At 46.5% G+C, this 16951-nt stretch overlaps 2 protein-coding genes across 7 annotated transcripts in view; both read right to left on the reverse strand.

Annotated features, from left to right (window-relative positions):
• Positions 1-10150, reverse strand: part of CAD (carbamoyl-phosphate synthetase 2, aspartate transcarbamylase, and dihydroorotase) — a 29684-nt gene extending 19534 nt beyond the window's left edge. For 3 of the 4 annotated variants that reach the window (XM_020983841.2, XM_020983840.2, XM_020983838.2), the window contains exons 1-15: positions 9853-10150; positions 9571-9710; positions 5659-5788; positions 5198-5340; positions 4631-4772; positions 4306-4477; positions 3887-4072; positions 3602-3705; positions 3082-3227; positions 2689-2820; positions 2330-2563; positions 1993-2214; positions 1576-1764; positions 1007-1131; positions 707-837 (exon numbers count right to left, since the gene is read on the reverse strand). In XM_020983841.2, coding sequence (XP_020839500.1) covers positions 707-837; positions 1007-1131; positions 1576-1764; positions 1993-2214; positions 2330-2563; positions 2689-2820; positions 3082-3227; positions 3602-3705; positions 3887-4072; positions 4306-4477; positions 4631-4772; positions 5198-5340; positions 5659-5788; positions 9571-9710; positions 9853-9934 — 2278 coding nt within the window. In that variant the 5' untranslated portion in view covers positions 9935-10150. The remainder of the gene's footprint in view (positions 1-706; positions 838-1006; positions 1132-1575; positions 1765-1992; positions 2215-2329; positions 2564-2688; positions 2821-3081; positions 3228-3601; positions 3706-3886; positions 4073-4305; positions 4478-4630; positions 4773-5197; positions 5341-5658; positions 5789-9570; positions 9711-9852) is intronic. The other variant, XM_020983839.2, reaches the window with a different exon arrangement.
• A 177-nt stretch (positions 10151-10327) lies between these two features.
• Positions 10328-16938, reverse strand: ATRAID (all-trans retinoic acid induced differentiation factor). 3 transcript variants are annotated; one of them, XM_020983849.2, is made up of 7 exons: positions 16441-16592; positions 14471-14592; positions 12325-12396; positions 11486-11557; positions 11285-11406; positions 10895-11009; positions 10328-10655 (listed from the first exon to the last, which is right to left on the reverse strand). In XM_020983849.2, the coding sequence occupies exons 1-7, from the start codon at positions 16537-16539 to the stop codon at positions 10511-10513; spliced, it is 747 nt and encodes a 248-aa protein (XP_020839508.1). In that variant the 5' UTR covers positions 16540-16592; the 3' UTR covers positions 10328-10510. The 3 variants fall into 3 exon arrangements, with proteins under 3 accessions (XP_020839508.1, XP_020839510.1, XP_020839511.1); XM_020983851.2 differs by having other exon boundaries at positions 10895-10992; positions 16441-16589; XM_020983852.2 differs by lacking the exons at positions 14471-14592; positions 16441-16592 and adding an exon at positions 16814-16938.
• Between the last annotated feature and the right edge of the window lie 13 nt (positions 16939-16951).

Consider the following 16951-nt stretch of genomic DNA (forward strand, 5'->3'; position numbering starts at 1 on the left):
TACATAGAGCTTTAAGGTTTGTGAAGTGCTTTACAAATATGATCTCATTTTATTCCCACAACCATGAAAGGTAAGTGCTATTATTACCCCTATTTTTACAGATGAGAAAAGTGAGGATCACACAGAGTACTTATTTGAGGCTGGATTTGAACCCAGGTTTTCCTGTGCTACTGAGCTTTGCTATTTCCAAAATTACTATTACAACTGCTATTTACTCAAAATCCTTTCAGAGTCTGGCAAAATCCACTGTTTCCTGATGCTTAATTTTCACTTGCTATATGGGCCATGGTTTTGTTAACACATTCTCTTTTTTGTTTTAAAATAGTACAACACACATGAAAATGAGAAATTGGTATTGTAAATGCTCAAGGAAACATGTGCCATTAAAAAGTTAAGCCATGTCTTCTGATTGCCCTGGTTTCAGTTAATTAAACTGAATCACAAGTATTGTAGATTACACCCTGTTTCTGATTTTTGATTCAGATATCATCTAAGTTGCTAGAATTCCTCTAGAAGAAAAGAGTTCTGACAGAATTTTTTGAATCACTACTGCTCCTTGGAGAAGACAGAGAAGTACACCCACATGTAAGGAACAGTGGAGACAGTCTTTATGAAAATGCCAACAAATGCTAAAAGGGTACTCTGAGGGGGCCATTATCATGATAAAATAGATACTTAGTGGCAATGGGGTCTTTTGGTTTCTCACCAACACTCTTCATGCAGCTTCCAATCCGTGTGCTAACCCTTAGGAACTTGCTGAGGTCCCAACGAGGGACCTTAACCACGCAGTAATCCAGGCTGGGCTCAAAGGCAGCTGTGCCTCCAGTTACTGAGTTCCTGAGAAGCAGTGGCCAAGGGAGAGGTGAGGAGAGAAAATCTAATAATGTCCCTTGATGTTCCCATAACCCTTGTGGGACATCTTTTTCATCTTCTCTGTCCGACAGGACTACAATACTTTCAGTTGAATTCTCCACCCTCCTCAAATCCCGCCCTCTACACCTCATACCTGAGTTCAGGCAGGGAGATGCCCAAAGCTAGCTTGGCTGCTACATAGGCCAGAGGATAGCCAGTGGCCTTACTGGCAAGAGCTGAACTTCGAGATAGTCGTGCATTCACTTCAATGATATAGTACTGCAAAAGTATAGAACGCGAAAGGAAGAAATCAGTGAGTCCAACCCAGAAGCCCAGGGCCTTGTTGGCTAGGGAACTCTTATAGGGCTCTCTTTCCACCTGGCTAGAATATGGAAGGGTTAAGAAAGAAGAGTCAATGTCCCTGCTGAGTGAGAGAGAGCAAAGGCCTCCCTGAAATGGATAGCAGGGGAAAAATAGCTCCACAAGGCCATCATGTCCCAGCAGCAGGACTCAGAGGTCTGAGACCCCTCCCCCATTTCTTTAGGCCTCAATGGCTCTACAGTTTGAGGATTATTGGGTTTTGCTAGATGGGAGGTGGGGTGGGGAGGAAAGGAGAGAGGGCATACAACCAGTGAAATGTACCTTAGGAAAGATGGGTTTGGGTGGCTATGTGGGAGGGGGAGTGTGGAAAGTTCTTAGACATAGGGGCTCAGGGTCTTTTACCTGTTCAGACTCAGGGTTCAAGGCATATTGCACATTGCATTCCCCGACAATGCCAAGGTGCTGGGTCACCTTGATAGCAGTTTGTCGCAACAGCTGGTATTCTCTGTCATTTAGCGTCTGGCTTGGGGCCACAACTATAGATTCACCAGTGTGAATGCCCAGTGGGTCTAAGTTCTCCATGTTACATACCTAGGAAGGTAGAGGTTACAGTAAGGGCCAATGCAATAAAAGCATTTGTAATCAATGCAAGGGATTCTTTCTGAGGGTCCCTCCCCCTTTTCTGGTCCCAGGGACACAATCAAGTTTTAGCCCTGACCCCTCAGTACTTAAAGGTTTCTCATCATCTCCCCTTAGCTCTACTGCCTGCCCCAAGGACTGTCAGGAATTGGCAGGGATCCCTCCTCTGACACAACTCACCGTGACGCAGTTGCCGTAGGCATCTCTCACCACTTCATACTCTATTTCTTTCCATCCCTTGAGGGACTTGTCCACCAGCACTTGGCTAGTGTGAGCAAAGGCCGGGGCCACCAGAGAGGAGAGCTCTTCTCTGCTGGAGGCAAAGCCAGAGCCAAGGCCACCCAGGGCAAAGGCAGCTCGTACCAGAACTGGGTACCCTAGTCGTTCTGCAGCCGCTTGTGCCTAAAGCAAGAAAGAGACTCACGGGTAACAGTGTCTGAGCTCTTACCTCCTACCCACATCCAAAGCAGAAAGGGAAAGGATTCAGATAATGCCCAGGGTCCCGGCCCTACTATACCTGTTCCAGGGAGTTTGCAGCCTCACTGGGGGCCACATACTCTCTGATCTCTGCCATCCTTGCTGCAAAAGCACGCCGATCCTCAGTCAGCTCAATTGTCTCCACGGGGGTGCCTAGGACCCGTACTCCATATCGGGCCAGAACCCCAGCCTTGGTCAGCTCCACACCACAATTCAGCGCTGTCTGGCCTCCAAATGTCAGTAATACACCATCTGGACGCTCATTACGAATGACCTGAGATGGAAAAGGAGCAAAGCATACAAACAGGCAAGGGGTACAAAAGATCAGAATCCCAAAGCAGCAACTATCAAGCCACTGCCCCAATCCCCAGTGCCACCACCACCTTCTGCTGATAATACCTGGGTCACATAATGGGGGGTGATAGGCAAGAAGTAGACTTTGTCGGCCAGTCCCTGGGAGGTTTGTACTGTGGCAATATTAGGATTGATTAGCAGTGTTTGAATATTTTCCTCCTTTAGAGCCTTGATAGCCTGAAATTATAGGAAGCATTTGTCACCACCCAGATGCCAAACTATCTCTGTACCAATCTTCAACTGTTCCTTAACAATCCTTGGTAACCTTCCCTCCAGCTCTTCCTCACCACTGACCTACCCCTGTCCAAATCTCTGGGTCACCATCCTCCCAAAACAATATGCAAGTTTTAATCCCTCTATCTTGCACTTTCTGTCCACCATTGGGTAAGCAGTAGAAGACAGATACCAGAGGAAGGAAAAAATAAAGGTGAGCCTAACCTGAGAACCAGAGTAGTCAAACTCTCCAGCCTGGCCAATGGAGAGGCCTCCTGAGCCCAGGATCAGCACCTTTCGGGGAAATGGAGGCCTATTTCCCGGGGTGGGGGTACCAGAGGGACAAAGCCACTCCATTAGCCTTTCATGAACTATAAAAAGGTAAGAACAGTTAGTCAGAAAAACTTAGAGCTGGAAAGGATCGTAGAGATTATCTATTTCAACCTTCTAATTTTACTGAAGAAACTAAAGCCCTGAAAGATAAAAAGAGGAACTTTTCCCAGAACCATAGAGTTAAGGTAGTAACAGAATAGCAAGGACCAGCACCCAGGTTTTCTTACTTCCAGCCTAGTCCTTTTTCCACTAGGGAAAATAAAATGAACCAATGATTTTGTGGTTTAGCCTCAGAACCTTCAAACCATACCAGTTTCCCTAGTCACACCCACCTTATTCCCATCCCAGTGCCACCCCCGTCCAATCTTGTCTGCCTTTAGGACCCCAACCTTGTCCCACTCAGGCCCCCCACCTGTCTTGCCCCCAGCCCTGTTCTCCTTCACGGTCTCCAGGAAGATGTCAAAAAGCAACTCCATATCAGAGGGGCCTGCTCGGTGCTCAGGGTGGAACTGGACGCTGTAGAAGGGGAGCCGGGAGTAGCACACCACCATTACTATAGTTTCTGGTATTGCCAGTCTACTCTTCATCACCACCCTCAGCCCCCATTCTGGATGAAGGCTCTTCTGTCTAGTGACTGCTCCTTTGTTGGAGCAATCACCAGACATAGATGCCAGCCAGTCCCTCATCTGGCCCCCACCTGAAGAAGGGCAGGGTCTCATGTACAATGCCTTCATTGGAATGATCATTGGCATTTGTGAAGAGGGGGGTCCAGCCTGGTGGCAGAGACTCTGTTTCCACTGCAAATCCATGATTTTGGGAAGTTAAGAAGCACCGTCCAGAGCCCCTCAGCAGGCATGGCTGGTTGTGCCCACGGTTGCCATACCTGAGGGAAAAATTAGCCCGAATATTTTCTTCCCTTCTACAAATACCAACTCATAACTTCAACTACCTGTAATGGTGCCTCACCTTGCCAGGCCATGTATTTTCACCCCTCCCCAAGCATTCCAAACCCCTTCTCTATTTGCACTAACATCATGCCCCAGTACCCTCATTCCTTATCCTAGAGGTCTTAGCACTTTAACACATACCCTCTCCCCATCCCAACACATTTCTCACCTCATCTTGTAAGTCTTGGCCCCAATGGCTAAGGCCAACAACTGATGACCCAAGCAGATACCAAAGACAGGTCGGGGGTTTGGCTCAGAGAGGACACGGCTCAGTGCAGACACCACAGTGGGGCAAGAAGCAGGGTCCCCAGGACCATTACTGAGGAACAGACCCTCGTACTCTGGTAGGAGCAAAAGATATGGCATCAACGAAGATACTACAGCTAGAACAACTCTTTCGTTCTTCCCTAGGGCAGAATCCATCAATCCCCTGCATCTATGTTTCTACCAACTCTGACTACTGTCAATGACTCCTGGTCACTTTCCCCACTCACCCTGGCTGTCTAATTTGTAGTCCCAGGGCACTACAGTGACCTCAGCTCCACGCTGGCATAGGCATCGGATCTGACTGTATTTTAGCCCACAGTCCAGGGCAAGAATCCGTGGGCATCCCCCTGCATTGTATACCCTTGGTTCCTGAGGGTAGAAAAGGTAAGATACACCATTTTAACAGCTTTCCTCCTTTCCCCACTACCTCACCACCTTTCCATTCTTCAAATTAAAAAGATTACTCCCTGTTCTCATGGCCCACCTGTAGGCAATTGTATTTTTTTTAAAAGTCAATCTATTTTATTTTTCAACATAAATATGGCTTGTAAAAAAAATTCTAACATGTTAAATATCTACTATGTGCAAGGTGATGGAAATACAAAACAGCCCCAGCCTTCAAGAAGATGGTGTTTCTAAGGGACTGGACTATGTGACTTCTAAAAGCCTATGGGAAACCTGATGAAGAAGAAAATCCTCCTTGTTGTTTTCTGGACAATTGTTAAAGGCACAACTGATGCACAGAGTTAGCCCTGGTGACACCCAGCCTCCATCCCATCCCCCAAGGTCCATACCTTAATGGAAACCTCAGGTACAAGAGCTCGAGCATTGGGATCCAAAAATGGCAGAGATGAAGGCTCTATCCCATCTTGTACCAGTTTTCCCAAAAGTGATCCCTGTTCCCGCAACTTCTTTGTTAGTTCCCTTGTATCAACACCTGTTAGACCAGGAGATCAATCAAGCTCAGCAGAGAGATTAGACTTCAGGGACAAATTTCCCCCTCAGTATCACACAACTATTTCCATAGGGATCCAAGTCCTAGACCAGGGCCTGCCACAGGAGCACAAACAACCTTTCCTTCCACAGCCCCAGGACCCCATCCTTCATTCCTGATCCTATTACATCAGCTTCTGATCTCCATCCCAACTTTATCTCCTCTCCCCCTGATAGCAGCTCTTGATTCTCCCCAACTTCAGCACACTATGCTCTGTCTGTCCACACCAGAACCCCTCCCCTTCACTTTCCCCTCTAATACCTTGGAGACCAGGTATACCATGTTCCTCCAGCCACTGGTGCAAAGTGCGGGCAGCACTCCAGTGGCTGGGTGCAGAGCAGCATTCTCCCACCACCAGTCCTGCCACATGAATCCCTGACGACTCAAACCACTGCAAAAGAAAGTTAGTGAGAAAGATCCCAGGAGTTACAACCCTCTTAAAGGAGAAGTACCAGAAACAGGCCCTTAGCACCTCTAGCTTTAAGCATACATAAGAGCTCTTTAGCTAGTCATTCCACCTTCTGTTTTTCCTACTCAGCTCCCCTCCCCCACCATTCTATTGTATTCACTGCTAATAACATTAATCTTCCTAAAGTTACTCCCTTACCGGTACCTACGCCAATTGTTGTTTAGTTGTTCAGTCGCCAATTGTTGTTTAGTTGTTCAGTCGTGTCCACCTCTTTGTGACCCTATGGACCAATGCCGTCCATAGTGTTTTCCTGGCAAAGACACTGGAGTGGTTTGCCATTTCCTTCTCCACTGGATTAAGGAAAGTAAAAGGTTTGTGACTTGCCCTGGGTCACAAAAATAGGGTCAGAGGCCACCTTTGAACCTAGATCTTCCCGATTCCTGGTCCAGGGCTCCATTTAGCTATTCAGCTGCCTTCACAAACTTCAACAGTTCTCCATCCAATCCAAACTCTGAAGCCTGGTTCTCCAGGCTTTTCGTGCCCTCTGGGTCCAATCTATCATTCTAACCAAGTCATCTACTACTGCTTATGCTCCAGTTAAACCATACTTCTGCCGCCCAAATAATTTCCTGCCTTCAAGCCTCTGCTCAGAATACTCCCTTCAGCTGACTGGCCTCTGCCACCTGCATCTGTCTCCACCCTTTAGAGGTTTAGCTCAAATGCCAAGTACTTTATGAAGGCTTTCCTGATCCTCAAGAGTTCTTCTTCTAAACTTCCACAGAACTCTGAACTTCTCTTATGGCAATCATTCTGCCCTATATTTGTTATTTATAAATCAAATTAGATATTACATATAGAACGGTTCACAAGCCTCAAAACACTGTACATTTATCAATGATTATTATCATTGCTATTTATTTTGTCCCCTCTACTACAAAAAGCTCCTTGAGGCCAGTATAGTGGGAAGATTTTTGCTTGTTCTTCAGTTTTCAAAGAGGATGGACCATGGCATCAGGAAGGTGATGTCATAACATTCAAGTGAATTGAATTTAAGTGAAGGAGGGCTGTGCAAAGTCATCAGCCTCACTCTATCTGGGTCCACTGGCAAGATATAGATAGGATGACTGGAGATGGCCCTGGAAGCAGTTGGGGACCTTGGCCTTTCTAAAGTCTCAGTTTGACTGAGGCAACACCTACCTATTCAGTAATTAAGGCCAAGAAAGAAATAAGAAAAAGAATGGGCTCTTTTACCTAGTCAAAAATAAAAACAAACAAAAAAATCTGGGACGAGAAGACCCCTTGTGGTTTCTGGCCTTTGGGCATTTGGAGGACTATACCTAGACAAAGCAGAGCAGCAGGGAATAAGTTTATTTTGATGGGATGGTATAAAAATGAAGATGGTCTCACCCTCTTATTCCTACTCTTCTGACCCCCTACCTCTTCCCATCCTCCTAACAGAGACCCAAGAGGCAGAAAGTGCTTTGGGATCCCAGATGGGATGAGAAGGGTCACAGCCTCAATGGCTCCTGAGTCAGAGCTCTCCCTCCAATTGGTACTCTGCCCTCCCTGTATTCCCTCTCCCCAGCTAATACTATACCCGTTACCTAGACAACAGACTGACTGCTTGATCTAGAAGAGCAGGAAGGTTGGAGATGGGGAGAGCTCTTGAATGAAGCTGATAAGGATGGGATCTGGACGCCAGAAAGGAAAAACTCTCACTTTTCCCACAAGGCCAAATCTCTGGCATTCCCCTGAGGTTATAATCCCATCAACTGGCCTTTCATTGTAGCTACACCCAATCTCCCAATTCTCTGTAACCTTTAACCTAGCCTAGCCCTCCATTGTCTTATGTCCCCATGGCCCCAGACTATTTCCCACCCTTAATCCTAGCTAGGCTCCATTCTCCCTTGGCCACATTCCAGTAGTTCCGTTCACCCCAGCTAACTGGCCACTCCCATCCAGATCTCCTTAGGCCCCTCCTCCAGTCACCTCAAACTACTTGGCCACTCCTAGATCCCTCTCACAGTCTTTCTGTATATAAGGTCCATCTTGTCACCATTAAGGTGCTCAGATTCCTGTAATCTAGCCAATAATAGCTCACTAATGTTCAGACTCTTTAAGAATCTGGCCAATATGATGGATGTTCTAATCAACCTTGTCTTTGGCTGAAAGGCAGCTTGGGTCAAATTCTTTTGGGCAGGACCATGCATTGTGATTTTGGGGTCCCAGCACCCCTCAACCTCAACACAGCCACCAGGGAATGATCAGGGGAAGCCTGGGGCTGAGAGACAAAATCCAGTCTGGGATTCAGCCCATTGGCAGGGGGCCTGAGGGCTCTGAAAGAAGAGGGTGCAGGGAAGCAGGAGGGCTAAAACGGTGTTTTAGGTGTGCAACTGAACCTGGAAAAACAAGACGACTGTGTCCTGACATCTAACCAGAAGATGGGGAAGACTCCTGGGACCCTCCAGTAGAGCTTAAGCTTAGAATTCCTAAATAGAAACTAGAGACAGGGAGCCAAATGTCTGGGATCTGATAGGGAAGCAGTCCAAGAGCCATGGGGTGAGATGAGGAGGCCAGGCAAGAATTCTGGTTCCTGCATCAAAGGAAGAGTCCTGGAGGCACAAAGGCAGAGCTTGTGGGAACCTTATGGAGGCCAGCTCTGAAGACAAGACAATCAATACACTAAACAGGATGTGGGGGAAGTGCCATAGGGCACCTGGGTCCTGAAGGGGAAGGTGAAAGTGGGACTCCTGGGTTCCTAAGTTTGAATTTTGGAAAAGTGAGACCCAATGGTAAACCTGGGGAAGAGGGGATATTTGCAAAGTGATTGGGAGTCTGGAAAAGAGTTAAGGAGCCAGGAACTCATCAAGTAGCTAGACCTCCTAGGGAGTAGTACTCCTGGTAGATGCTGCCATGAGGGAAGATGAGGAGGATGAGGAGGATGAGCAGCCAGCAGAAGCCAGGAGGTGTAAGGGGCCCTGGCTCAGACCTACCGGGGATCTAGGCCAGCAAAGCCGGCTTCCAGGAGGTGGAGTTATCTCAGCTTCAAGATGTAATGGGAAGAAGATTGAATCAGTAAACCTGATTAGCTATGTGATTCTGAACAAGTGACAACATTGTGACTATATTTCCTTATTTGTAAAATAGGTCTGATAGCTGCCCTACCAATCTCATAGCAATATTGTGAGGATCAAAAGAAATTGTTTTTTAAACTAAAAAGTACTACAGGAATGCCAGATACTATTAAATGAATCATCTTCCCATCCCCTCCTTCCCTTAGGCAAGCACCCAGCAGGAGTATCATATTCATAGGCAATCTATAAATATTTTAAGTCAAGATGGGTGTGGCAACATCCTTTAAGATGGGGTTCAAGTTAAGAAGGCAGACAGTACAGACACCACACCTACTGTACTTATCAGCAGCATCCCAGTTGAGTCACCAAGTTACAGAAACCCCTGAGTCCTTAGGGCTCCTGATTCGGGGCTCCTGCTGGTCTCTTTCCAACAGTACATAGAAGAAACTCAATAAATGCTTGCTAACTGACCAGAAAGGGGGTGAAATCGTGTTTACACGTGTATGGGGGTGGCAAGAATATCTCTCTAGATATTCCTTCCTACCAGCCGTGGCTGTGGAATGAAGACAACTAGAAGCCCAGCACATCCTAACCCTTCCCAGGTAAACTGCAACATGCTCTCTGCAAAAGGCAATAGCAGGAGCTGGCAGAAAGGCTTCAGGAGGGGAAGGACCGGTGAGGCCCCTGTACCTGGCTGAGGCTAAACTCGTCCTCCTCTTCTGGAGGGATGCCATAGTTTCCCACGAGCGGGTATGTCAGGACCAGGATCTGGGCTTTGTAGGACGGATCGGTGAGGGCCTCCGGGTATCCCACCATGCCAGTCTGGAACACTGGGGGAAGACAGGTTGGGGCAGCTCTCAGCAACCTGGCCGGGGTGAGGGGCTGGGTAGGACACCAACCTGGGGAAGGTGGTGGGTCCCTCCGGGGCCGGCGGAGGGAGAGGGCCTAGGAAGCCTAAGCTGGGGGACTTACCCACTTCCCCGGCGGCGCATATGGCCGCGCCAAAAGGCTGGCCCCGCAGGACCGACCCGTCCTCTAACACCAGCGCCGCCATGGAGCCGGAGCCGGAGCCGGAGCCGTGCCACCTAGGAGAGCGCAGGGGCGGCCTGGCGGGAACCACGTGCGGAGCGGAGCAGCGAAACGGGGCGGCGCGCCGGCGCGTCCACGTGGCCCGCGACGGCGGAGGTGGCCGAGCCGGTGTTTGCTCCTCGTCTCGCTCCCGGGTGGCGGGAGCCGTGGCTCAGAGGGCGCCGCCAAACACGTCAGGGGCGGGGCCGAGCGGACGCAAAGGAGGCGGGGCCGAGTGATGTGACGTTGCGTCACCAAATCATCCCCGGGCCGGGTAGACATCACCCGGCCTTCCCAGGACTAGCGGGCCTGCTTGCGGCTTTTGAAAGAAAAGCCGGAGGGGAGTAATTTTCTTACACACACAAACACGCAGACCACCTTTTCTTAAAAAGGGGGATTTTTTTTTTATTACGAGCAAACATCCCTTACAGATACTTCTAACCTCAAGCCTGGTCTAGAACCAGCCAGACCACCTGTAGATTCCAGCTCTCTCCACCCCCTACTTCTCTTCACTCCGGGTCAAGGCCTGAGCGGTGCAAGAAAACTCCGGGGCTGCGCCCCCTTAAGAGCTTATTCGATTTTTAGTTCCCAGGGAAGATGGTTCAGGAGGTTTCGATTTTTCGAAGCTGGGTCCCCCAGAGCAAGATGGATATGCAAAATGTGGTAGTGCCCAGGATTCCAGAGAACAGGAGGAGTGGAAACGAACCCTATAAATAATATGCCGTGAGGAATAAGTGTCAGCAGAGCCTTTCAAAGACGTCTATTTTGTCATTCCCCCTCCACCCAAGCACACCTCCCTAAACAGTTCTCCCTGGTGGTTCCCTCTTCATGCAGTTGATTCCAAACTATTCCAGGTCCCAAACCACTTCCCACATTCTATACCCTCTGGTTGCCTACTGCTCAGTAAATTTTCTCATTCCAGCCAGTTCATATCCCCACTCTTCACCTCACGTAGACACTTGTAGCCATGGAAGCCCCTAGTACAAAGACACTGGAAGAGGCCTGGGCCATCAGGGACGCAATATGCATTCTCGGGGCACAAAGCTGCAGCAGGAGAAAAACTACAGTGCATTAACGGGATTCATTAGTAGTCGAAGCTACCCATCCTTCTACTCCAACCCCAAATCCTCCAAACTGCTTTCCAGGCCAGCAGCAACAACAGAAAGGATAAAACTGATTATCTCCTTTATCTACATAGGGTGGGAGTCTGTGGAATATAAGAAAGCTCTTGAAAACATGGATGCTAATTAAATCAGGGACTACTTTCCCTTATTCAAAGGGTAGAGTCTAAGGGAAGTGAAGCAGTTCCTAGAAGCATGGAAGTGAAAAGTCATACCTGGTTCCACAGTACTATTGCACTGACTTCTTTGCCCGTGGCAGATACAGCTGTCCTTGCCACAGGTGATATTATCCCAGGCATAACAACCTCCAGGACAGTCAATTTTCAATGGCAGCACCCTGAACATAACATACAATTGTCATAGCACGCAATCAGATGTTGTTGATCTCATTATGTTTCCTACTTCACTCTACTCACAGCGTCTGGAGCTCAGTGAAATTACGGAAGACTGAGGTAGACATATTCAGGAGGGGGTTTGCTTGTAGGTCCCTGCAAATCAAAAATACCATTGTTATTTTGCCTTACCTAGGGAAGCTCCCCGATTCCACTTGTGAGAAATGAATATTTCTCTCTTATATCTAATAACTAATTATTGTATTAGGACTAAGATTTTTCCCCTTTACCCAGAAATCAGTGTGGGAAGTCTCAGAGATTTATTCAGGTCAAGATCTAATCAGACAGTAAAAGAAATTCTTTTAAAAAAAAAAGGCAAGAAATTCTAAGTTTTGGCTAACGGGTATATTCCTGCTCATTGTGTTTGCTCAGACAGGCCTGGGAAAATGTTGATTCTCCCTATTATCAAGACAAGCAATATATAAATTAATGGCTCTGACCAAGAGTGACCTCAGTCACATATCCCAAGACAGCCTACTTCCCTAACCTGACCTCTCCAACCTAACACTATGTTAACAAATCAGTGGTAATTAGGCATCCCTCAGGAAACTTCGAAAGGCATATAAACTGTGATCCCACTGCCATTAGGGGTCTTTGGTCTAAGAAAAACAACCAGTTGACCATCCTTTTATTAATAAACTGCTGGCCTTATTAATAAAATGATTAAATCACCCAAAAACCTATGTCTCTTGAACCTTTTTAATTGTCACACACTTCTGTTTCTCTCAGTGCCCATTGTTCATCCAGGACTGTCCAAGTAAGGACCCCCACATTTCTCCTGGAAGGGCTCCCTCCCTAGTGACCCAGCTCTTCGCCCCTGTACGCTTCTGTCCTCTGAGAAGGAGGGACCTGAGAGCACTTACAGAACAATGGCAGAACGTGCCTCAGCAAAGAGTGGGTCCAGTTCTTTCAGGGAACAGTTCTGAAGATCTAGTCTGAAAGAAGAGAAGGTCAGTGCAGTCCCTTTTGCCCCATCCACCATTTTTTCTTCCCACCCGCAGGATGGTTTTGCCACCTTTCTGTCTCCTTTTCCAGCCAGCCATCATTTATTGTAGACTAGTTATACAGATAGCACACCCGAGGTGCTGCACTCCATCTTAATCTTGGCCTGTCTGGGACCAACCTGTCAGAATTATTTGTGCCTATTAGGAAATAAGGAAAGAGTTCTGTGCTTCTTATCTAGAAAAAGTATCCCAAACCTGTCACCAGATCACTAGTGACTCATTACAGGATGATACAAAATGCAAGTTATATAAAAATGTAAGTTTTTTTCCCTCAAGTACAGATGTGAATGCCCACTAAACTGCAAAATCCTCAGGGTTTGAGACTGTGCTTTAGTCTTGTTCTTCCCTCTTATATTTAATTCAACAAATATGTATCAAGAGCCTGTCAAGTGCTGTGCATTACTATGTAAGCACTATGCATTATTACACTGGTAGATGTAAACAAAGAGGCAGAGGATAAGAACAAGACACAAAAAACAATTACAAAAATTACTTGTGAGTTTAAGAACAATATAACAATGTCACAAGGGAGCATCTGATATCATGTGTTATAAAGCTACAGAAGATCAGAGAGAAGAATCAGGATGGGCTAGAAGGATCACTGAAGGCTTCATGAGAGAGATAGGACTGGCTAGGATGGATATGGAAAAGTATGGACAATATTATGGGAAGAAAGAAAAGCATGAGCAAGGAGATGAGAATGTGCTTGGAAATCAGTGAATCTGGCAACAGCCAGATTCATATCACAGAGCTATTGTCAGAAAGAAAACTTATGTCCAGAGGAATGCCACGCTTAAGAGTTTATGCTTTATTCTGTTGGCATGGGGAATCTCATAGTTGACCTTGCAACAAAATAAACAACAATTCAGAGGACAGAAGGACTAAAAGAAGGAAGACCAATTAGGAGACAATAAAAATACATGAATCCAAGGCTAGATTATGATGATAACAGTGGGAATGGAGAGTATTAGACTGAAACAGATAAGAGAGAGAGAATGAAGGCAGAATGGACTTGGTGACTTACTGGGGGCAAAGTAGAGGAAGGAGTCAAAATGATTAGAAGGATACCTTTAGACTGTGTTTTGAAGCAATTCCATGAAAAATTTAGCAAATAATTGGAGACACATATGTAACAATATTTTGTCCTTTTAAAAAAATACATTTATTGGTACTCTAGTGAAAAATACAAAAGAGAAATTGCTATTGTTGAAATTTTCAAAATAACTTATCTTAAATTATTTTAGGAACAAAGAAAGATATGAAAAACATGTTTGTGGATCAAAATACTTAACAGTCACTTGATAAAACAAAAAAAGTTCAATTTCAAATATATAATGCAGAATGCATAGTCATATAACTGAACTCAAATCAATTATTGATTTGTGTTCAGCTGAAGGGTACAGAGACATTTTGTAATACATTCAAAGAAGGATACGGTTCTGAACTTGAGACATGTGGTCCTTTCTGCGTCATACCCAATGCTAGCTTCAATGTCAAAACAAAGGAAATAATGGCAAATGGTTGTACTTTTGCAAGTTTAACAGCAAGTATTGTCTGTAGGACTCCTAGGTGGCAAAGTGGATAGAGTGGCAGGCCTGGAGTCACAAAGACTCATCTTTCTGAGTTCAAAGCTGGCCTCAGACACTTTCTAGCTGTGTAACCTTTGGTAAGTAACTTAACCTTGTTTGCCTCAGTTTCCTCATCTGTAAAATGAGTTGGAGAAGGAAATGGCAAACCACTCTGGTATCTCTGCCAAGAAAACAGACAAGACTGAAAGGACTAAACAACAACTATCTAGCTAGGCAAAAGGTATATGATATTTTTTTGTGCAGTAGCTATGTAGAGTCAAATGGGACAGGTGGTCCATAGGGCTTTCCCTTCAAAATGGCATAAGGATTAAAAAGTATAAGGACTATGTATCTGTAAGTTTGTAATGTGGGAAGCAAAGATGAAGTTTCAAACCATACAGTTGTATTTAATCACATAGCCCATTCCTCTTCCTTACCCCACAATGGTGCCCTGTTTGGTCAGACAGCAACGTGCCCTCAGTTTTAATTCTTGTCTCTGCTTACAGAAATGGTCAACCTCTGATGTGTCATGTGCAGGCCCTGGACAGTATGTGCATACCTTGAGGACATGTAAGGTCAGGAACAGACAAGAAAAAGAAATGGTCAGAGTAGTGCTGACCACCAATTTCTTACCTTATAAATGGGCACATTCCTACCTTACAAACGGATGATGAAATTGCATTATCTTTTCACCCAACACAGAAAAGTTAAACTCATAAACCAGATTCTTTGAAAGAGGCTCTACCCACTCCTCCTATAGTCTGGTCTAGAGAAAAATGTATTACTTTCTTTTGTTTTAGGTATCAATTCTTTCATCAAATAATATCCTTCCAACTGCTACTCTCCACTCTTTCCCAACCTGAATCTATGAGGAAAAGCCCCTTACACATTTGCAGATCACCATTCAAAAACATTTATTAAATAAATACAGTCATTTATTCATGCAAACCTGTCATATTGATTTGGAGAGACATGAAAGATTTTTACAAAAACTCAACACTGGCAACATCCTACAGTTTTAGATCTGCATTATAGGCAGGCATTTGTTCATGGAGGATATGACTTGACCCTTAAAATGGCAGAAAGGTAAAGGAAGTGACATTTTAGGAAACATTAAACTAGTAACAGCTGTGTTAGCTAGCTCAGACTCACAGAATGTTACAAATCGATTTTTGGAAATCATTTCTTCCAACCTCCTCTGGCTCTCAACCTCAGATTTAATGGGGACCAGAGATATCCTGGGTGTGACTCTGGGTAAGTCACTTAAATATTTGTTCCCCTCCAGGCAACTATGACTAACTATACAGTAGAAAGAGCATTGCCTCTGCAGTCCAAGGACTCGAGTTCAAAACCTATCTCTTAAGTATAAAATACTCTTATGTCCCTGGACCTCAGTTTCCCCATCTGTAAAATGAAGGAGTTGGACTACATGGATCCTGAGGTCCCTTCTAGTTCTACATCTAAGATCTGAAGAGCTAAAGAGGAAAAGTGACTTGCCCAAGATCACACAGCTACTTAAGTGTGAGTGACTTTGAGAAAGCTAGATAATGCAGTGGATAGTGCAGGAGATCCCAAGTCTGTTAGACCTGTGTCAAATACTGGCCTTAGACATTTACTGTCTATGTGACCCTGGGCATGTCACTTGGACCTGTCTCAGTTTCATCATCTATAAAATGGAGATAACAATAGCGTCTGCCAGCCAGGTTTTTGTGAGAATAAAATGAGATACTATTCACAAAGAATTTCACAACATAAATTTATCATATTCCGACTTCCAATTCCAGGCTCCCTTATAACTAAGTAATTATAGTAGCTGACATTTATAACTAACTGTACAAACAGTAACAGACATTTAAACTGACCTTTAAGAGCATGGCTCATTAGTAGGATAGTCAGAAAAACCTGGGTTCAAGTTCTGCTTCTGACATGTTGGATATATGACCCTGGGGTAAGTCCCTTCAATCTCTACCCCCCATGGAGCTCTCAAACTCTAAAGCTGCCCATCTGCATCGTTTGGGGGGGATTTCCACATTGAGAGTTCCGACCCAGATGAACCCCACCCCCCAGGCCGGGGTTCTGACCTAAAATTTTACGAGGTGTTCGTTCTCCCATATGATAATTATCCTGTAGCCCTACATCAGCCCCTTGACTCCTTCGGCGGAATACTTGGGCTGATCCTTTACTAACACTTCAGATCATGTATGAGTCATGAGGACATGGGGCGAGGGTGGGTCCAGGAGAGGGTGCCGGGAGGGCGGCCAGGGCCCGGCGCCTCTGGCTGACCCCCGGACTCCGGCCGTCTGCCTGGAACCAGAGGGGTGGGCGACGCCGGTGGTGGCCAGCAAGGCCCGGGGCCAATCACCCCCTTTCCCCACCTCCCAGACCCCACCGACTCCCTCTTCAGTACCTCGGGCAGCGCCGGGGCCCTTCCAGCGCTCAGAGCCAGGAGAAGGGGTATAGCCCTGGACAACCAGCCCACAGACCAGCCGAGGCCCGCAGGAGCCATTTTTTCTCCCTCTTCCCTTAGCGCATGACGTCGGCCGTCACGTGTCGGAGACCACGCGAACGCGTCACCGTGACGTTTGCTCCCCACCTCCACCCCCGGCAGTCAAATGGTCTCTCCGGCCCAACTTTCGCCACAGCCCCGAGGGCTTTAGGAGCTGTTCTTTCTTTGCTGGCGAGCGTGCCCTTCCCGCCCCCAGCTCTCGAGCTGCTCGACGGTCTTTTTAGGGTTTCCTTTCCCGGGTCCGTCGGGGGGCAGACCTCCTTTCCTCCCTCACCTTTGTCTGGAACCCCAGCCGGTTCTTTCAGCAGATCCGGGGGCTCCCTGACCCGCCATCTCCTGATCGCGTCCTCGGCGCCAAACCATAAGTACTCGACTTCCCGCTCGTACATGCCATCAGTTGACATGGTGGGCG

The sequence above is a fragment of the Phascolarctos cinereus genome, unplaced genomic scaffold, assembly GCF_003287225.1.
Source record: "Phascolarctos cinereus isolate Bilbo 61053 unplaced genomic scaffold, phaCin_HiC Scaffold_2;HRSCAF=192, whole genome shotgun sequence".
NCBI classification, from domain to species: Eukaryota; Metazoa; Chordata; class Mammalia; order Diprotodontia; family Phascolarctidae; genus Phascolarctos; species Phascolarctos cinereus.